Source organism: Diplodia corticola (assembly GCF_001883845.1).
Source record: "Diplodia corticola strain CBS 112549 chromosome Unknown scaffold35, whole genome shotgun sequence".
In the NCBI taxonomy this organism is placed as follows: Eukaryota; Fungi; Ascomycota; class Dothideomycetes; order Botryosphaeriales; family Botryosphaeriaceae; genus Diplodia; species Diplodia corticola.
In genome coordinates this window covers 119,712-140,030 of record NW_017971514.1, presented here as the reverse complement: position 1 = coordinate 140,030, position 20,319 = coordinate 119,712, and the positions used below count along the sequence as shown (strand labels likewise).

General features: G+C 58.5%; 7 protein-coding genes across 7 annotated transcripts; 4 read left to right on the top strand and 3 right to left on the bottom strand.

Annotated features, from left to right (window-relative positions):
- Positions 1–5: 5 nt before the first annotated feature.
- On the top strand, positions 6–3,360 carry BKCO1_3500047 (exocyst complex component sec10; the record flags this gene model as incomplete). The annotated part of the gene is made up of 6 exons (XM_020274793.1): positions 6–517; positions 628–1,366; positions 1,419–1,546; positions 1,596–1,770; positions 1,821–2,485; positions 2,535–3,360. The coding sequence occupies 6 exons, from the start codon at positions 6–8 to the stop codon at positions 3,358–3,360; spliced, it is 3,045 nt and encodes a 1,014-aa protein (XP_020129192.1).
- A 1,193-nt stretch (positions 3,361–4,553) lies between these two features.
- Positions 4,554–6,077, bottom strand: BKCO1_3500046 (plasma membrane snare protein; the record flags this gene model as incomplete). The annotated part of the gene is made up of 5 exons (XM_020274792.1): positions 4,554–4,613; positions 4,703–5,075; positions 5,130–5,232; positions 5,316–5,420; positions 5,531–6,077. 5 exons carry the CDS (start codon positions 6,075–6,077, stop codon positions 4,554–4,556), a joined length of 1,188 nt encoding a protein of 395 aa, XP_020129193.1.
- A 693-nt stretch (positions 6,078–6,770) lies between these two features.
- BKCO1_3500045 (dtdp-glucose-dehydratase) lies at positions 6,771–8,338 on the bottom strand (the record flags this gene model as incomplete). The annotated part of the gene is made up of 4 exons (XM_020274791.1): positions 6,771–7,348; positions 7,429–7,964; positions 8,048–8,192; positions 8,275–8,338. The coding sequence occupies 4 exons, from the start codon at positions 8,336–8,338 to the stop codon at positions 6,771–6,773; spliced, it is 1,323 nt and encodes a 440-aa protein (XP_020129194.1).
- A 554-nt stretch (positions 8,339–8,892) lies between these two features.
- Positions 8,893–10,861, bottom strand: BKCO1_3500044 (splicing factor u2af large subunit; the record flags this gene model as incomplete). The annotated part of the gene is made up of 6 exons (XM_020274790.1): positions 8,893–8,919; positions 8,975–9,183; positions 9,245–9,506; positions 9,566–10,699; positions 10,760–10,785; positions 10,846–10,861. 6 exons carry the CDS (start codon positions 10,859–10,861, stop codon positions 8,893–8,895), a joined length of 1,674 nt encoding a protein of 557 aa, XP_020129195.1.
- Positions 10,862–11,540: 679 nt separating this feature from the next.
- On the top strand, positions 11,541–12,916 carry BKCO1_3500043 (n-glycosylase dna lyase; the record flags this gene model as incomplete). Its single annotated transcript, XM_020274789.1, has 3 exons — positions 11,541–11,635; positions 11,693–12,471; positions 12,540–12,916. The coding sequence occupies 3 exons, from the start codon at positions 11,541–11,543 to the stop codon at positions 12,914–12,916; spliced, it is 1,251 nt and encodes a 416-aa protein (XP_020129196.1).
- Positions 12,917–13,636: 720 nt separating this feature from the next.
- Positions 13,637–14,773, top strand: BKCO1_3500042 (lanthionine synthetase c-like protein; the record flags this gene model as incomplete). Its single annotated transcript, XM_020274788.1, has 1 exon — positions 13,637–14,773. The coding sequence occupies one exon, from the start codon at positions 13,637–13,639 to the stop codon at positions 14,771–14,773; it is 1,137 nt and encodes a 378-aa protein (XP_020129197.1).
- Positions 14,774–16,456: 1,683 nt separating this feature from the next.
- On the top strand, positions 16,457–20,220 carry BKCO1_3500041 (cellular morphogenesis protein; the record flags this gene model as incomplete). Its single annotated transcript, XM_020274787.1, has 2 exons — positions 16,457–19,937; positions 19,991–20,220. 2 exons carry the CDS (start codon positions 16,457–16,459, stop codon positions 20,218–20,220), a joined length of 3,711 nt encoding a protein of 1,236 aa, XP_020129198.1.
- Positions 20,221–20,319: the final 99 nt, after the last annotated feature.

The window sequence follows — 20,319 nt, the reverse complement described above, 5'->3', positions numbered from 1 at the left end:
TTCGCATGCCCCCTCCGCGCAGCAAGAAACGCCCGGTGCAGCGTCTGCGTCAGAAACTGCGCGGCCTGCACCCCCGCCACGAGCTCGTGCGCTTTGTGCACAAGCTCAAGGGCCTGCTGCACGCCGTCTTCGTCCACGCCCACGCCACCCACGACTCGAGCACTGACCAGAAGCCTGCCTCCGCCACACCTGCCGACGCGGAGCCCGACGCCCGCGACGCCCGCTACGCCCTCCACCACCACCGCGAGTCGCCGCTGCCACCGCCCCGCCAGACCCCGCCCGGCTACCAGAGCATCCGCTGCGTCACCCCCTCCGAGCACGAGGAGGGCCTGCACGACGATCCGCCCCCCGGCGTGCCCTACCAGCAGTACTTCCCCTTCCGCTCCTACGAGGATCTGCGCGCCGCCGAGGAGCACCGCTACTCCATCCGCGAGCAGCAGGCCATTGAGGAACTGCGAGAAGCCCGCCGCCGCGCCTCGTCCGGCCTGTCCTACCAGCGCGCCCTGGGCAACGGCTGGTGATCGCCATGGTCGGCCCCGCCTCCGACGCGAAGTCGGTCGTGTCCACCCGCACCTCGCGCGCCGTCTCCTATCGCGGCCCCGAGTTCTCTCTCGAGACTTTCAAGAGCCAGGACTTCATCGTCAAGGACTTCATCGAGACCCTCTCCGACACCGCCGTCCCCGTCAGCCGTCGCTCGGGCAACCCTGCCCGCCAGGTGGCCTTTGACCCCAAGCCTTTGATCCGGACCTTCGAACATGCCTTGCTTCGCCTGGGCACGCTGTCGGAGGACCTTGAGCTCCAGGAGAACGAACTCGCCGGTTCGGTGCGCCGTGCCGAGGCCCAGCACGCCCAGAAGAACGAATCGCTAGGCATAAAACTGGAGGAATCCATTGAGCAGTTCAACAGGCTAGATAACTCGCTCAATGGAGGCATCAGTGATAGCGTGGATAGCGAGAGCGGCGGCAACGTCGCAGTCCGTATAGGAGAACGGCTGGAGGAGCTAGACCGCCAGAGACAACGCGCGCAGGATGCCAAATTTCTGATTCAGTGCTGGATGGAGGTCAGCGAGCGGGGAGACCTGTCATCGCTGGAAGACGTCAGGCGGCTTGGAGGCGGAGACGGAAAGGTTCGATGTGCACACATTGCTAGACAGCTCCTCCGACTCAGCCATAGGTTGGATCCGGATTATGGCCAAGTAAACGTTCCCAGGACGAACGGAGTAGACGGTGCCAACGGGCAGAACGGCGCACCAGCAAAGAAGCACAACACGAGGGAGATCATTGAGAAGTTCCTGGAGATGCTGGAGAAGGATCTGTTGAAGCAGTTCGACGATTTTTACCGGAGGCAAAACTTTGAAGGCATGAGGGTGAGACCGCTCCATCTCCTTTTACCACAATTTGCACTAATATATCTGGGAGGAATGCGCCGCTGCGCTACGCGATTTCAACGACGGTGCAAGCGTAATGGGGCTGTTTGTCAACCAGCATCAGTTCTTCATCGACAGAAGTCAATTGGTCACCGAAGAGGTGGCGGGCGACGGTGAAACGTATTACTCCATCATCCAAGGCTGTGGTTCGTTTCTGACTTTCTTACAGCTGGGATCGCCTTGCCGATCCAGATGCGGAGCCTCCAGGTGTTGAGCCAAGTCTCCAATCCCTGGTCGATGAAGTCAGACTTGTCGTCCAAGAAGAATCGTTCATTATCAAGAAGGCATTTCCCTATGCCGACGAGGTTTTGATCAGATTTTTGCAGCGTGTCTTCCAGCAATCCGTACGTTCCTCGCTGCTGGATCTTACAAATGAAGCTGACCTTCCATGTAGATCCAAGCGCGGTTAGAAATGGTGCTTGATAAGGCAAATTCCATTTCTTCACTGGCTTTCCTCCGCTCTTTGCAAGCTGCAAGAAGCTACATCGGCTCTCTTGTCGATGACCTTAAATCACACGGCCTGACTGAACACCCCGAACCAGTGACTTCACACGTTGCAGCAATGCTGGACCAACAGCTTGAGGACCTCTTCATCCCATACCTCCTCGGGTCTTCTTACATCGAAAGAGAGAAGAAAAATCTGGAAGAACTATACTCTTCGCTACTTTTCAAGTTCACTGTTTACCAGTCGAAGAGACGCAAGATCGCGACGTCTTATCTGGGCTCACTGAGTCAGAGAGGTCGCGAACTCTTCGCATCTGCAAAGGATGCCTACATGGAGCGGTTAGGATCTTCCGATATTTCAACCTCGCAAAGAAGCATGATGCTTCAGCTCGCTGGTCTGAAGGAAGCAGACAGCGACAAGGAAATTGAGGTTTCCGAAGAGGACGGCCAGCTCAGCCTGCCAAATGCCAAGCGCATGCTGAAGTGGTTGGCTGAAGGGGTAGGCAGAGGTCTCGAGTTGGGCGGCGGTAACGAGACACCCAAAGACGTTCAAGCGATGCTTGGGCTCCTTCTTTCTCACGTCGGTGAGATCTACTTGGAGACGGCATTGGACGCGTAAGTCGACGTAGTGTTTCCCTCCTCACAGACGCTAATGACATGTTAGGGCTGCCGAATTGGCTACCTCTCAGGAGAACGTCAAGAACAATCCTCCGGATATCTCTTACCTTTACTCTCTTCGTACTGCGATCGGCATTCTTCATCTCCTGCAGATGTCCATCAACACAGTCCTCCTTCCCCTTGCAGCCCCATCTCTAATAACCCGTCGCGAGATTGAGAAAACCACCAATGCCACCATCACAAATCTCGAAAATAAGATAAGCACCATCCTCCAAAAGACCATCGACGTGTGTCTCTCCTGGGCAGCCAAGCTCCTGCAGGGTCAGAAAAAGCAAGACTTCCGCCCCCGTGACGAGGACCTGGTGTCGTTGGGTGCCGAGACGCCAACGTGCCTGGCGACGACGCGCTTCCTTGACAAGGTTGCCACTCAGGCCACTGCCACATTGTCGCAGCCTGCCCTCGGCCTCTTCCTGAGCGAGTGCGCCCTCGGGTTGCGCAGCCAGCTGCTCGACCACTTCCGCCGCTTCACCGTCTCACTTACGGGTGGTCTGGTCGTATCCAAGGATGCGACCAAGTACGCAGAGCTCGTGCGCGGGTGGCCGACGTCTGGTAGCTCTTCATCCGATGCATCCGGCAAGCGCGGATCTACGGACAGCAACAAGCGGAACGCGGGCTCGAGCGGAGGTGGGTTTGAGAAGAACGGCATGGATATCCTCGTCGAGGTGGCGAACTTGTTCGTCATCGGGCCCGAGGCTCTGCGCGAGAGGCTCCGCGGCGTCAACGGCGCGGAGAGGGAGGCTCTCAGGAGTTTCGTGCGCAACAGAGAGGACGCTAGCAGTGTTGGAGTGCAGGCGGTGTTGGCCGGTCTTTAGAATTAAAAAGGCATTGGCGGGATGGCGTTTCTATATTGCATCCATTCTTATCTGCGGCATCTATCCTTTTCGTTCCGGTTGCACACAGTATCCTCACATATCCTTCACAAAGCATGGGGGGAAGGAGAATTGGGAATTGGGAGGGAGCACAGAGCGGCGTTTTCTTTGCTTTGATTCTTCCACGGGGATTCTTGGGACCAAGCACGGTCGCCGCATTTTGCATGCTACATTGTTGTTTCCCGCGTCTATGCGATGATATCAGATATCTCATGTGTTGTTGTCAACTCTGTATTTCTTAGTTTCCATACAGGTTACTGGCAATGAAAAAGAATAGTCATTTTATTAGCTCGTGAAGTCCTTGATACCACTCCAATTGGGAAGTTTTCTCGCTCTATCCCCGTCAGTGACACCCTGAGGAGACATCGGGTTGCTAACATGGTCAACACTTCGCCTTCTAGACGCGGCAGTACGATCACTTACTGCTTGCGTGCTGCCTCCTTCTGCAGCAAACCCCTCGCTCTATGGGCCTCATTTCAACACTCTACTTCCAACACATGCGTCTTGGAAGACTAGCAGAACAGGCCGGACGGTGGCACATCAATTGCTGACTATTCCCTAGCCAAGTAAGAGAGAAAAAAAAAATCCGAAGGACTTCGGTCAGTGGTTTGCATCTCTTTGCCTTCGGCTCGACTTTACTTGCGACTCTTCGAAAATGGAACAACGTCAGAAGGATGAAGGTGAAAGAGAGAGGCCGAGCTTCTCGACTCCAAACTTTTCGGCCGCCCCACCTATCATAAAGCAGCAGCGAAGTCGGACTTGAGACAAAAGGCGAAAGGGCCCCACGCCCATAACGGTGTTGCATTATGCATGTATGTAACGCATCAAGCAAGGTGAGTTTCATGCATGCCATTTAGCACCCAAAGAAAAGACAAAGTATATCCCAAAACGCCATGTTTCCCAAAACTCTGTAGGAAGAGAGAGAGAGAGAGTGAGAGAGATAAAGAGGTAATAGCAGAGAGAGGGAGAAAGTCTGTATCCCTCCCAGTTCTTGAGCAACCCGACCCGGCTCCTCCCGCATTCATTGTCCATCTTTTTGGTGTTCGTTCTTTGGGACTTTTTTTTTTTCAAGTCAAGACGCATGTATGTACAAAGGCAACGGACCCAGTGTGCGAGATGTCTTGTACTGGCTGCGCTTATTTGATGCGGTCCAGACGGGCGCGGTTCATGACGATCTGCTCGTCCACACGATCGGTCTGGAAGGTAGTGTCAGCGGTGAAACTGACCCAACGCAAAAAGCGCGTAGCGCATGGTATGTAAAAGGGGAAGAACAGTCCTGACTCACCTTGTTCGTGATGCGGGAGATGTGCTGGTTCTGCGTGTCGACCTCGGTGCCCATGGCTGAGGCCAGGTTCTTGAGGCGGCCGGCGGCGCCGTGCAGGGCGTCGAGGTTGGAGTCGATCTCGTCTTCCATGTCGTCATCCTCCGAATCGGCCTCGAACTGGTACTTGGAGCGCTCGGCCAAGCTGGCCTGCTTGTTGCCGCCGAAACCGGCACGGTTGACGTCCTTCTGCACCTGCTGCTGGCGTTGCGCCGAGTCGTACGCCGCCGTGCGCGTGTCCTCGCGCTGCTGCTTCTCCTTGCGGTGCGTGTCGATGATGTTCTGGTCGCGGGCTTCGCGGCGTTTGGATGCGGTGAAGGGGTTAGAGACGTGCATGCTGTTGAATAGGTCAGCTAAAGTGATGCACGAAAGGCTTGTTGGAAGAACTTACGCGAACATGGACTTGTTCAGCGTCTTGAGCTCGCGCGCCTTCTCCTCGGCAAGCCTGTTCTGGTTCTCTGCGAGATCGAGGTTCTTCTCCGTGTTGTGGATTCCTGTTGCCAGCCGCGTGAGCTCCTATGCACTCCAATCGCCATCGTGCAGCACTCAAGGGTGCTATGCGAGGGTAAAGACTTACTCTCTCCCTGCGCGCCCAACCGTCCCAAAGTGTCCCGGCCCGTCTCCTCGGCCTGAGCTGCCAAGCGGAGCGCGTTCCTCGTCGAGGAAACATCCTGCTGCTTCACTATTCAATCCGTTAGTATCGAAAACATACTCGAACCTAGTTCCGCTCTCCTCAGCTCCTTCCAACGCATTTAGGCCGGCGGAGGAAGGAAGGCAAGAGTGTCGACTCACTGAACCTAATCTGCTGCTTCGCCGCCTGCACGTCCTCCTCCTCCTCTTCCTCCTGCGTCAGCTGCCTGTCCGCATACGAGCCGTACGCGGCGCTGGCCGCGCCCCCGCCCATGGTGCCACCGCCAGGCGCCGGCGCGCCGCCGGGCTGCTGCGCCCTCTGCGCCGCGTTGCCGAACAGCTCCTGCCTGCCCGCATCCGAGTCGCCCATGCCTCCGTATCCGCCGGCACCGTACCTGCTCGCAGTGCCGCCGCCGCCGTTGCCGCTGCCGCCGCCGTATCTGTCCTGTCCGTAGGCACCGCTGCCGCCGTAGGCAGCGCCGCCGCCGCCGTAGCCGCCCTGCGGGACGGGGGTCTTCTCGGCGCGGGCGCGGTCGCTCATGCCACCGCCGGAGTAGGGGGGAGGGGGCGCGCCGCCGGGAGGCGGTTGGGCGTAGGGGTTGGCGGACGAGGGCGCGGGCGAGCCCTTCTTGCTGCCGAAGAGGGCCTTGCGGTCGGTGTCGCTAGCGACGTCGGAGCCGGACTTGTCTTTCTTGCTGAAGAGACCCATGATTTTTTTTTATGGGATTTATTTGCTGGAGATTCGAGGATTGGCTGGCCGGTTGTTGTGCTGCGTGGGTGCTTGTTGTCCCGGTCGCGTTGTTTGGAGGGGTACGAGGGTTAATATGGCTCCAATAGGGGAGATGGCCTAATAAGGGTCCTGCGTAGCTGCTTAGGCTACCGAATGGAGGGGGGGAACGAGGGATTTCCGCGTGAAGGCCTCGTGCGAATTGTCTCTGGGCGCTGCAATTCCGGGGCTAGGCAGCAGCGGCAGAGCGGGTTGGATGGCGAGAAGACAGAGGAAGGGGAGGGTTGTGAAAGAGAGTGGAGGGCTGACTGCGGCGGCTTCGTACGTTGTCTGAGGCAGTGCATGAAACGCCCCCCGGCCCCGTATCTCGCGGCCCAAGGTCGCCGCCGCGCGCCAGCTGCAGGTGCGCAGCTCTTGCCCGCCCGACCGCCGCTCCGCATCCGTTCCCCGCCACCGAAACGCGGCCTTGGCGCCTGCCCTGGCCCTGCCCTGGTCTTCACCCGTGAGCAAGACCGCGTGGGCGACGGGGCCGCATGTCGAACTGCCGAAAGGAAAAAAAAAAGCGAAATGTATTGTCTGGTATCTAATCAATCTAACGAGCCGTCTTCCGCAATGCTTGCTCCACTCTCGCGTGCCGGCCTCTAGAATGCATATGCCAGGTGCTAAAGTGCCCAGTCACACGGTGCCTCCTGACGCCTGCAGATGGTATAGCGCCCGGTCGTTCCACACGTACTCCTCTTCCTCGGACGTTTGCGTGCCCTCGTCCAGAGCGTCATGCTCCTCCTGCGTGAAGATTTCGTTTCCTTCGACCACGGGAAAAGGCGTCAGGATGCGGCTGATGTCTCCCCACCACACCTCTCCGAAGCGCCGGTACCAGTCCACCGTGATGCGGAGTCCTTCTTCGAAGCTCGTTCGCTGCCGCCACCCGAGCTCCGCCAGCTTCGTGCCGTCGGTGGCGTACCGGTGATCGTTGAACGGCCGGTCCTCGGTGTGCACAACCCACTTCTTGAACTCGTCCGGTGTCCGGGCCGGGAGCCCGTACAGTTTCAAGAGCCGGCGGCAGAGCTCCATGTTCGACACCTCGTCCTTGGACGCAATGTTGTATATCTGCCCCACCGCACCCTTGTGGAAGATGGTGTCGAGCGCGTCGGTGATGTCACCCGCGTACAGGTATCGCCGCGTGGGCGTGCCGTCACCGTGCAGCAGCAGCTTGCGGCCGCGGTGCAGCAGCATCGCGAACTTGGGAATGATCTCTGTGGTGTGAGTCGTGATCAGCATCGCTTCCCCAGCCTGATCTGTGCGTTTGTGGAGTGGAAGGCTGCCCTGTCCTTACTTTCTGGGAACTGATGCGGCCCGTACACGTTGTTCGCGCGGACGATGATGACGGGCAGCTTGAAGCTTTTCCAGTATGCATTCACCATCATCTCCGCCGCCGCCTTGCTGGCCGAGTATGGGTTTGTGGGCGCGAGCAGGCTGGTTTCGCCCAGATCATCGCCGTTGTCCTCCACCTCTCCATAGACCTCGTCGGTCGAAATGTGGATGAACTTCTTGACTCCGTGCGCCTTTGCGCTCTCGAGCAGCACGTGCGTGCCGTACACGTTGGTGTTGGTGAACTGGTACGAGTTCCCGAAGCTCAGGTCGACGTGCGACTGCGCAGCGAAGTGGACGATTGTGTCGATGTCGTGCGTGCGGAGACAGCGGCGCACGTCGGCGGGCGAGGTGATGTCGCCCTGGACGAAGGTGAAGTTGGGCGCAGTGTCGAGGATGCGCGTGTTGTTGAGCGACGCGCAGTAGTCCAGCTTGTCAAACGAGTAGACCCGGTACTTGTCAGGGTACGTCAACGTCAGATGTCGGACGAACCAGCACGCGCTGTCAACCTGTCAGCAAAACTCTGGCGGGACCCTCGTCGGTGCGCGGCGCGCGCCCTCTCGCGCTGCGGGGTGGCAGCGTACATGAAGCCCGCGCCCCCGGTGACCATGATGTTGCGCGCATCGGGCAGCGGCTCGAACTTGGTCGTGCCCATCAGGACAGGCGCGTCCTGCCATATCGAGTTATCGACGTAGAAGCGCGGATTCAGGACGGTCGAGCTGCGGCGCCCTGTGTCATGTCAGCGTGGCCAACCGACGAGCTCGCCAACCGTCGCTCCTGCGCGACGAGCGCCGGCCTGTGTTTGACTTACGGGATCGCCTGCTGATCGGGCTCAGCTCTTCGAGCGGGCTGCTGGCCAACGACGACATCGACATGATACAAGCGGTGCGGGCTGGCGGAGCAGGTGGGCCAGCCGAGAACCATTCGGTGATATCATGCTGGGGAGCACGCGACAGTCCCGCATAATAAGAGAACCCGGGAGCCTCAAGACAGCCGCAGGTTTGGGGTTAGCAACGCCGTTGAGGCGTCGTGTAAGCGAGATGGTCGAATGACGACTCTTCGTCAATCAAATCGCCCGCCTTGTCCGCCGCGGCCTGGCCCCATATTATTTGCGGCGCGCGGGGTATACCGATCTACATGAGCGTGCTCAATATGACACGGTTTCAAATTGCCCGCCTGCGTTGCAAGCGCGGCGCCGCTTGTATATTTCCAGCTTCCGGCTCTCCACCTAGTACGCCCCCGAGCCCTCATGCTTTTTTAGTCACCGGCTACCCAAGCTCCGCTAGAATTACATTCGAAATCGCTCCCACGAAACTACCTATGTCCCAAACCCCTCGAATGCCATGGACTCAATCTGCTAGAAGCCGACGACGCAACCAACAACGCCCGCACTTCAGGCTAGCTCCGCCAGCGGACGTGCGCTGCCGCTTTACCAAGCATCGACGTCGAAGTACTCCTATTTCCCCAATTAGCATCTGCACCTACGGAACATCGCCCGTGGACTAGCTTACCTCGCCGAAAAACGTCACCACGACGGTGCGATCCGCGAATTTGCGTCCGGCTAAAGCACGCAAAGCCTTCTGCGCCGCCTCGGGCGTGTCGTACTTGACGAAGATCTTTCCCACACCCTTGTTTTCCTTGGGCGGCTGCGGCCTGGGGATCTTGAGGTCCACGACATGGCCGTACTTGCTGCATTCTTCGTGCACGTCTTCGTGGATCTCTGTGCTGCATGTTAGACAGATGGCCGTTCCTCGGAAATAGCTGCGCAGAAACAAACTTGCCTTCATATTCCTGGGGATCCATCAACTCTTCCGGCGTTACCATGTTAAGGAGCATCAACACACGGCCTTGCTCGGCATCGCTCGAAGATGTGCCCGCGAGCATGGACATCGCGTTGACGCCCATTTCCAGGCCGGAAGCCTGCTGAATACCAACACATGCCTTCTTGACCTTCAGGCTGTCTGCAGCAATCTCCATGCCGTTCAGGCCCTCCACTGCAATGTCGGTCGCAGCCGTGTCAACGTACTCACAGAACGCAATTCCCTGTTTCACATTGTCAGCACAGAGTAGATTGAGGACGCGTCCGCTGGCTTGGTTATCACCTTTGACTGTTCGGTGCCCGTGTCCTTGGCTAGCACAAAAGCTTTGAGCTCGCCGAAGGATGTAAGCAGCTCCGTTACCTGCTCTTCCGTCAGGTAGATCGGAATCTGCGAAATGGAAATCTTGTGCGGGCCGTCCTTGACCTTGTCCGATACAACGCCTTCCTGGTAATCAGGATCCTCGCTCTGCGCGGGAACAATGTAGTCCTTCGGGCGCGAGATCTGAAGACCTGTTTGAGCTCCGTTGCTGGCCCCATTGGACGCATCTTCCGGTTCCATAGATTGGCCATCCAAAGCCAGCGCCATCGTAGTATCTTCCGGCGTCTTGAACTCGCAGAGGGCAAAAGTGCGGTCCTTGGAGATCTGCACCGAGATGCAAGGGTCAGAGCTGGAAATGACGTTGAGGTGATTGAGCTGGAGGTTGAAGAAATCTTGGAGGGTGTCATCGGTGGCGGAGCTCGCAAAGTTGTAGACGAAAAGGCGCTTTGCTTGTCGCGAGTTTGACGGCTTGAGAGCAGAAGCATTTGCCGAACCGGCAGGCTGGTTCATGAAGGCCTGCAGGCGACTGGGATCCATGGGCTGCTGGCGGGGTGCACCCGGCAGGGGGAACATGCCCGACAGCTTAGCCTGCTCTGCGGTCACGTTCTCATAGCCCGGCGGCTTGATATCCCACTGCGTCATGCGCCTCTGCCGCTCCGTGATGGGGATAATATCGGTGAGGTCCGGTGTGGGTTCCCGCTTTTTGGGCGGCGGCGAGGCACTCCTCCTTCGGCCGCCTTCACCACCACCGCCGCCGCCGCCGCCGCCGCCACCGCGGCCTCCGCGGCCGCCAAACTCATCTCTTTCCCTCCTGCCACGTCCTCCACGGTCATCAAACAGGTCGCGGTCCCGGCGCGACGGCCTCTCCTCGTCGTCCCGTCTCTCCCTGCGTGATCCACGGTCTCTGTCCCAGCGATCGTCGCGGTGCCTGTCCCTCCCCGCGTAACGGTCTTCACGCTCGCGCTCTCTGTAGTCACGGCTAGAGGAATACGTGTCTACCTCGTAGTCACGTCGGGAGCCTCGGTGGCCGGGAGATCTGGAGCGGCGGCGTCGGTCGCGGTCACGGTCACGGCGGTCCTCGCGGTCTCCACGCGAAGACTTGGACAGTGAGGTTGTCAGTACACTGCGGCCGGCATCAAGAGATTCTTGGTAGCTTACATAATGGTCGCGCGACCGGCCGCCATCTGATTAAGTCGAGTATTAGCACTTGAAGCAGATGCAGAATGGAGCTGGATCGGACACACCTCTGTCGCCGTTCATATTCGGCGAAGGTGCGCGAAGGCGTAGACGGCGATTGCTAGCGCGATTGGTGGGCCGCCGAGCTGTAAAGGCGCGTGCGACAGTCGAGCGGACGGTTGTTGGGTGAGGTTGGTCGCGCGGTAGTGGAGCTGGACAGCAGTGAAGATGCTGGCCGGGCGAGGCTCAAGAAACTAACCGACGCTAACCTCTTGCTCGCGTGGGCAGCCAACTATCCCGCCTCCACTTTACTGCCCTGGCCGCACTGCCCGCACCCGTGACTGCTGCTACATACGCGCCTGCCCACCTCACCGCGACAAGCCTTTTCGCAATGGTCTGCACTGGCCTCACAACACTGTCTGTCTGTACCTGGTCCCATACCAAGGTGGCTCACATAGTACCCATCGCTTGATGTATCCATGTCGGTCTCTACTGGAAGCCACTGTCACTGCCCATACGCGTGCGCGTAGTTCCGCGGGCACCGAGATCGCGTCAAGTGGCGCCTGCGGTCGCGTCTTCTCTAGATCGCCCTCTTCGCATACCTCACACGACTGAGCTCACAGCTGCTGACGATTGCGCGCTCCCCAACCTTAATTTCTTGAAGACGGTCTCCCGATTCCAGCGGAATTCTCTCTTGAATGATTGCGGTCTTAAGTGCTCAGCCGTCTTCTTCCCCTCGCGTGCATCCTGCGTCGCTGCAAAAATGGGCAATTTGCGCATCACCGAGTGGCAGCGCCTGCCAATAAGTCTCACTGAGCTCTGTATCAACACCACTTTGCGCTGCGGTCAATCCTTCAGGTCGGTGGTATTTTCTATGCCCATTTGCAAAATTGCGCTGACAATTCACGCTGGTAGATGGCGGAAGTCGGCCGAGGACGAATGGTCCTGCGCTCTCCATGGCCGAATCCTGTCGTTACGGCAAGACCCTGAGCACCTACACTATCGCGCTATATTCCCTGAGCCATCCAAAGCCCTTTTGACCCCTCCGCATTCCACTGTGCCCTCCACAGCCGAGTCTCCGGTCCCCAAAGAAGACGACACCCTTGAACTTATTCAACACTACTTCAATTTGAAGCCGAATCTAGGCCAGTTATACGAGGAGTGGGCGGCAGCGGATGCCAATTTCAGAAAAAAGGCTCCAAAGTTCACCGGAGTCCGTATCTTGAAGCAAGACGCGTGGGAAGCGCTGGTTGGATTCATTTGCAGCAGCAACAATAATATCGCCAGGATCTCGCAGATGGTGGAGAAGCTGTGCACAAACTACGGCCCACTCATCGGACACGTAGGCTCGCAAGCCTTCCACGATTTCCCTCCAGCATCTGCGTTGACGGACCCGAAAGTCGAACAACAACTCAGACAGCTAGGATTCGGATACCGGGCCAAGTACTTGTATCAGACAGCGGCCATGATAGCGGAAAAGGAGGACAGTTGGCTGGACAACCTCCGAAACCCCGAGAGTCCAGTATTAGGCGCCGAGACCAGAGCGGCCGGAGAATTTGTGGAGAGCGGCCGCGAGGGCTACAGGTCTGCTCACGAGCAGCTGCTTGCTCTTCAGGGTGTGGGACCGAAGGTGGCCGATTGCGTTTGTCTTATGGGCCTCGGGTGGGGAGAGGCCGTGCCGGTCGATACTCACGGTAAGTGATTCACGCCACGCATATGCAAAGCTGCAGGCCATTGTGCATGACTGACATGAATAATCTAGTGTGGCAGATCGCACAGCGTGACTACCGGTTCGGGAAAGGGAAGCACAGCAGTCTGACCAAGGCCACCTATGACGCAGTTGCAAATAAATTCCGCAGCCTCTGGGGTAAAGAAGCGGGTTGGGCCCACTCGGTGCTGTTCACGGCTGATCTGAAAGCTTTCTCGGAACGCCTTGTGGCAAAGGTTGAGACGAAGGACGAGAAGACGGTGATCAAACCTGACCCAGAAGGATCGACCGTCGAGGAAACGACGGTAGAGAAGAAGGCGGTCAAGAAAAGGGTGAAGAGAGAGCCTGAAGAGGAGCACTCGGTTCTCGAGGTGAAAGAGAAGGAAACCAAGAGAGTCAGAAGAACGACAAGAAGCTCACGGGAGTACTGAACATGGATGCCACGGGTGTCCATGTGGCATGGCGGAAAGCCGCGAGCATCTGTCAGCCGCTCAGAATGCTGGTGAGATTAAGCATTCTCAAACCCGACGATGGGGTCCTGTAAAATCGCATACATCGGCAGATGCTCCGCATGTATGTACATAGATACGCGAGCTTGTGTCACCAGCAGTGTTGTATGAGCTGGCTCGTTGCCCAGTGCAATTATGCTTTCAACGTGTAGCTAAAGGGGCTGTGAAATGGCGGACAGTGCGATGCTGGTGGAATGGTGTTCCGCAAATTACGGAGGGTGAGATTGGATGTGGCTGGGCAGTTAGCCTTCAGGCTCGAAACAAGTCACGGGGCGGGATCATCAGAATCCCGTCGCAGGGCCGCCGCAGCCCAACGACGACCTCCAGCCCGCTCGGAAGACAACCGAGTCCACTTTGAACCCCTCACCCCCTCATCATCAGTCCTGATCCTCACTCTGCGAGCATTCCCACCCCTCCCTGACACGGGCTCATACGTTTACCAGCACCAGCAAGGGAGCGCTTGTCGCAGACACTCAGCAGCCGCCCCATTACGTCACTCGCCTTACGGCAACGCTGGCCCGGCCGAACACGTACCGCCCACGTCTCTGCGCCAGATATTCCGATCGGCATCCCTTGTAGCTTCACAACGGCAATCAAGCCCTTGATTTGGACGCGCACGTCAGCCGCAACTCCACCGCCTCCATGGCCACAGCCGCCCCGCCGAAGGCGCTTCCGCGCTACTTCCGCAATGACCAGCCTCTCTCCCGGAGAGACCCTTACAAGCAGCTCACTGCGTCGCTAGTCCGGCTGGTCAACGATTACCCGCCCGACCAGATCCCGCCGGGCGGCGGCCTCTACTATGGGCCAATTAGCGTGTCCTTCCTCTTCTTCCGCTTGCAGCAGCTCTATCCGGAAATGCTCATCGGCGACTACCCGCTAGGCTCCTGGTCCGCCGCCTACCTGGAGCTGGCCCAAAAGCACATGAAGGCCTATCCCGGACCTTCGGTCAAAAAGTGCGGGGTCACCGACGACATCATGGCTCTGCTCGCGCTAGGCGCCGCTTCTGCAAAGGACGCAGACATGGCCAAGGAGCTCTGCAACTATGCTGCCGTGACTGTCGATGAGGATGCCGGCAATGAATGGCTCTACGGCCGGGCCGGGTACCTGTACCTCTTGCGCCTGGTGAGGGCTTCTTTCGAGGACGATGCTGATACCAAAGAGCTCATCGACGACACCACGGATGAAGTCATCGATGCCATCATGGACTCTCCCCGGCCGTGGAAGTGGCACGGGAAGGCCTATCTTGGTGCGGTCCATGGCACTATTGGCATCATCACGCAGATCGTGCTTAGCGACCCCGCCATGGCACCAAAGCTGGAGGCTGACCTGGGCGCTGTTCTCAGCTATCAGTATGACAGCGGCAACTGGCCGTCCGCCATCCCACCTGGCAGAGACCGGCTCGTACAGTTCTGTCACGGCGCTCCTGGCGTGGTTGCGTCGCTTCAGTCGATTAGACCGTATTTCCCCAAGATGCAGGACCGTATTGATAGGGCCATCAAGCGTGGCCAGGAATGCATTCTCGAGCGCGGCCTCTTGACGAAGGAGCCGTGCTTGTGTCACGGTGTCTCGGGCAACGCGCTCACGCTTGAGGACCCTGAGTTTGAGCATTTCCTCACCTTCACCACAGGCCATGAAATCAAGCAGATGGACAAGGACGGCATGATGGAAAAGTCGGACGATCCATCTGCACTCTGGTGCGGGGAGGCAGGGCGCGCATGGACATGGGCGGTGGCGGAGAAGCATCTTCAGAAGAGGTTCCTGGGCTACAACGACATCTAGACCAAGCGGCGAGCATGCTGCCACGATGCAACGACGGTTATGATTTCACGAGAGCGGCTTGGATGGGTTGGACGGGAAAGCGTGGCGCTCCTTGCTGGATTGCGCAGTGCATGCGCCGCTGAGACTGTGGTACCCTGCACGCGGATGCTGTGTTTATCGACATGCTGCTAGAAATAAGCCTCTCCAAAGGATCGGTTCGCATCCGGCGGATGCGGGACAGCTAGCTGCCATCAGAGTTATTAGATAGTCCGAATTGAGTCCCCTTTGACACTACTACTGCTTTGCCGCCGAGACTGTGTGTGAGCGTCCCGTCGGGTGTACAGCGCGGGAGGCTGGCGGCTCTGCCATGGCAATAGTCCAAGACGGGCTGGAGTTGCACACGTCGCACAACGTGTCTCTGTTACCACGGCGTCGTCGAGACATGGCCTTGGCGCTTCACCGCTTGGGAATATCTGAGCCAAGGACAAAAAGGCGGTTTGGGAGGAGGCGGCTCCACAGTGCAGATGGTGGAGTCGGCATGTGCGAAGCTTCGAGATCGGCCAAAGCGCAGATCGCCAATCACGAGCTGGCAGAAGCGGTTCCCTAACGGCGGATGGCCGGTCGCAGGCGCGATCTCGTGTAGGTAAGTGCGAATTGCGTGCAGCGGCGGCCTGAATGAGGTTCGTGGGAAGCCGGCGGCAGAACTGAGGAAGATGCCAGCAGCCGCAGCCCGCGGCGCCAGCGGGGATGAGGCTGTCATTGGCGCATCCAGGGATAGGTGGCCAGGCCCTGACGGCGCAATGAACGCATCCGGAAGGTCCGCGCACACGAGCTGAGGAGCGGCGCGCGCGCCTGGTACCTACAGCACGAATAGGGTGGACGCACAGCGAGGTCGGGATAGAGTGCAGGCACATGTACCTAGGTGTAGCGTCGAGCGTCGAGCGTGGAGCAGCACGGCGTGCGGCCCCTTGCGGCGCGATCCAACGGCGGCGCTGGCGCTGGCGCCGGGCTGGCGTTGGCGCTGGCGCTGGCGCTGGGTGTTCCTCGCGCGATGATGCGGGCTGCGGGCTGCGGGCTGCGGGCTGCGGGCTGCAGAAGCAGGCAGCGTATCACCGGCTGGCGGGCCTGTCAGGGCCGGGCGCACCGTGCGCGCCTCTGTGCGGGCGCGAAGTGGGTCGTCAAGCCGGCCGCGTCGCGTCGGCCGTGGCTCAGGCCGCTCAGGAGCTCATCTAACGTGGGCTTGGCGCGAGCGTCTCAGGCTGTTTTGCGAAGGCCCCCAGCGCACCGCTGACTCTGCGCGCTGCAGAGGAGATCCCGTTGAACTCCATCTTCATCCTTCACGTCTCCACGACCGACTCGCACGTCCGTCGCCGGCTGTCACTCTCTTTGGTTTTCCTGCGTCTCGATCTTTCTCACCCACAGTCACTCGTTACCAGCGCCACGTCGCACGCCAGCCCTTCCCCTGCGCCTCCGTCCCGGACCCGCCTTGTTTCCGACCCTGCGCGCCGCTTCCCATTCGTCGCCGCCCCCGTCTGCTTCATCACCTCCGTTTGCGACCCGGGTACCTCACAACCAGCTTATCCGCCCAGGCATGTCGTGCTTTCGTCAACACTAAACTCCCTCTCCGACTTCTCCACAACGACGACACCGCCGCCCTCCGCACTGCTTCTCGCCCGCTCCACCCGGTCGCCGCCGGCTCAGGCAATGAGGGCGCCTTCCTCATCGCCGGTCATGTCGGCCGGTAGGCTTGCAGCCGCCCTTCTTTCAGCCGCCCTGATCGGCGCCCCCACCACCCGCGCCGTCTCCTTCGAAGCCGTCGATTCGCCGAACATCGACATTTCTGAGCTTGGCCGCGTCGCCCTCGCCGGCAATTTCGACGCCCTCTCCATCTACGAGTGGGTCGGCCAAGAGCAAAACACGTACCTCACAAATGGCAGCCAGGCAATCCTGTCGCGTTTCCCAAACGGCGCCTTCGCCAACATCGCCGTGGGTGACGCCAACATCCAGGCCATGTGCCCTTTCGTGAAGGACGGATCCCTGACCGGCATTGTCATCGGAGGAAACTTCACCAGCTTAGGCGGCGTCGAGACGCCCGGCATAGCCCTTTTCAACCCCAACACATCTGACATCACCCCTTGGGATGGACTGACCGGCAGTGTTAAGAGCTTGTATTGCGACTCGGATTCTGGAATCGTGTACGTCGGCGGCTCTTTCTCTGCGGCGAACTCCACCAACGCCCTTGCATGGGCAGACGGCTGGACGAACCTGCCTTTCGCCGGTTTCAACGGACCCGTTTCTTCCATTGTAAAGAATTCTGATGGCCACATCATTTTCGGAGGATCGTTTGATGGACTGGGAAACACTACTACTCCAAAGCAGAAGGACCAGCAGATCATTCCCTTGGGGGCCGGAAACATCACCTCCCAAGCTGCCTCGTCGAAGAGCGGATTCAGTGACCCCAGGAACATCCTCTGCAAGTCAGGGCAAGGTGGATCTGGCAATGCTTTTTTGTTGAAGGACGCTTCACCAGGATTCTGGAAGGCCGAGTTCCAGTTTGGATTCCAGCCTACTAAGCTACGCCTGTACAACACCAACGAGGATGGCCGTGGAACAAGGACATGGCGCTTCACTGCCCTGCCCGATGGCGGTATCATGAACCTCACCCATGTTGATGCCGATGGAAATAACATCACGTGTGATGCTCGCTGCCCTCTTCCGCAAGGTAACACCACGCACCAGGACTTCCACTTTGTCAACCAGGTCGGCATGAATGCCTTCCGCATCGATATCTCAGAATGGTACGGTGACGGTGCTGGCCTGGCTGGCATTGAGTTGTACCAAGATGACATTTACGCTTTTGCTATCAACGACTTTAACCACCCTACCTGCGAAAGCACCAACACGTCGGCCACCGCTACTCAAACTGGCCCCTGGGAAATCGAACCATCTCACTCTAGCAGCTCAGAGTGGCTCAGCGCGAACTTCACGAGTGGAGAGAGCGTCGACAGCACTTCGGCTTCCGTGGTTTTTAAGCCTAACGTTAAGCAGTCTGGCAATTACACTGTACGCCTGTACACTCCCGGATGTAAACAAGACAACACTTGCGAGATCCGCGGGCAGGTCAACGTCACAGGAACAATGACCAATGGTACCACGACTGCAGGTGCGCCCATCTCGATGACCTTGTTCCAGACAAACTACTACGACAAGTACGACACAATCTATTATGGTTACATAGACGCGATTTCCGACTCCTTCCGCCCGTTTGTCGAGCTCACGCCTGCCGACGGCCAACAAGGGCCTCTCAACATTGTCGCTCAGCGTGTGCGCTTCGAACTCATGAGCTCCTCCTCTGGCGGCCTCAATGGCCTCTACGAATACGACCCCGGCCTCGATACCGTCAGTGACGATTTCTCGGCCTCTGTTGTCGACACTGCTGGCTCCCAACTCAGCGACTCTGCGGGGATCAATGTCATGGTAACCGACGGCAATGCGATGTACATTGGCGGCAATTTCAGCAGCAGTAATGTCAGCCACATTTTCGCCATCAAGGATAATACAACTGTCAGCCTTGCAGACGGCGGCCTCAACTCCGAGGTCCGCGCTCTGTACATCAACGGCACGGACCTCTTTGTTGGTGGCAACTTCTCCAACACAGCCAAAAACACCGTGGACGGTTTGAACGGCGTCGCGCTGTATTCGACATCCGACAACACCTGGACCCCCCTGGGCGCTGGTATCAACGGCAGTGTTGCTCAGATCATCCCTCTCAGCCTCAACTTGACGAACGACACTCCAGAGTTCGTCCTTGCACTGAGCGGCGACATTACGGCTGTTCAGGCTTTCGGGCAAAATGCGACTTTCTCCGTTGAAGGCATGGCGCTTTGGTCTCCCTCGAGGGGAAACTGGGTTCGCAACTTGGATGTGCAGGCGATTGCGGTTTCTGGTCAGCTCAATGCTTGGACGGATGTCCCGGATTCCGATCCCCTGTTTGCAGGAGCTGTCGCGTCTCAGGCTTTGGAAGCGAGTGGCGCTGTTGGCCTGATCAACGCGGAACAGCTTGGCTTGCAACGCTACCCCATCCAGATTCAGCCTGAGGCCGAGTCTGCCTCGTCAAATCTTACCAAGCGCTCGACAAGCTCTCAGAGCGTTACCGGCGTGGTCACTGGGCTGGTCTACGAACAGAACAGCCTGAACATCACCGTCATCGGTGGTCATTTCTCGGTTATGGGCACGGACGGTTCCGAGTTCAACAACCTCCTCTTCGTCAACACCTCCAACTCTGACCAGGTCACCGGCCTTAGCGACCAATTGGACGCTACGGCTACTATCGTCGCCCTTGCTACTCAGGATTCGGATTCGACTCTATGGGTCGGCGGTAGATTCACTGGCAATGCCAGTGACACGGAGCTCAATGGGCTCTTCTCTTACAGTCTCGCCAATGCTGATTTCTCCAGCACTCAGCCCCAGGCTCTCGACCGTAGCAGCGGTGCAGTCTCAGTCAACGCCATTGCGCCTCGGCCAGACTCTGGCGATGTCTTCGTAGGTGGAGAGTTTGACTCGGCTGGTGCTTTCACTTGCCCTGCTCTCTGCGTCTACGCCACCGATCGTGGCCAATGGGTCAGCCCTGGCAACGGGCTGTCGGGCTCGGTTTCGGTCATGCTTTGGGTCACACAGAACGAGCTCCTCCTTGGCGGCAATCTTACCGCCGATGACAACACCACGGCGCTCGTCACTTACACGGTCAAGGATTCGTCATTCAAGACTCTTCCTGGGTCTGAGCAGGTTCCTGGACCAGTCGATGCAATCACAGCAGCCGACAGCGATGGAACTCGGTTTTGGGTTGCAGGCACAGCCTCGAATGGGTCGGCTTTCGTCATGCTCACGGGTACTGGTGCCGACGACTGGGTGTCGGTTGGAGAGGGCCTCGGCGAAGGTTCCGTCGTCCGCGGCCTCCAAGTTTTCTCCATCAAGGAGGATCACGACTCGAACGAGAACCTAGACAAGGACAAGATCCTTATGGTGCTGGGCGAGCTCAACGTTCCTGGATTCGGAAACGCGTCGGCGGTTACCTACAACGGCACCGATTTCCAGCCCTTCATCCTCTCTACTACGGCCAGCAACGGCCAAGGTAGTCTCTCGCAAGTCTTCGTTGAGAAGCCCCAAAACGTCTTCCGGACAAGTGGTGAGTTCACACGATGGGTGACGTGGGTGAATATGTAACTGACGTGTTTCCAGGTGGCAATCTTGCGCTCGGATTGGTGGTGCTCATCGCGCTCGCCATCTCACTGGCGCTGATCATGCTGCTTGTCGTGGCGGGTATCGCAGCCGAACGCATCCGCAGAGCGCGTGAAGGCTACGTGCCGGCGCCGACGCAGATGGGAGACAAGAATGCCAACATAAATCGCATCCCGCCGGAGCACATTCTCGGCAACCTCGAAAACCCGGGGGCGCCGGAAAGGCTCTGAGAGCTAGCGGCTAAGGGATGGGATTCTGGGACTTTTCACGAGCGAATGTACAAAAGCGAGCGGGCTCCTCGGCACGGCGCATCCGGCGTATTTTGGGAT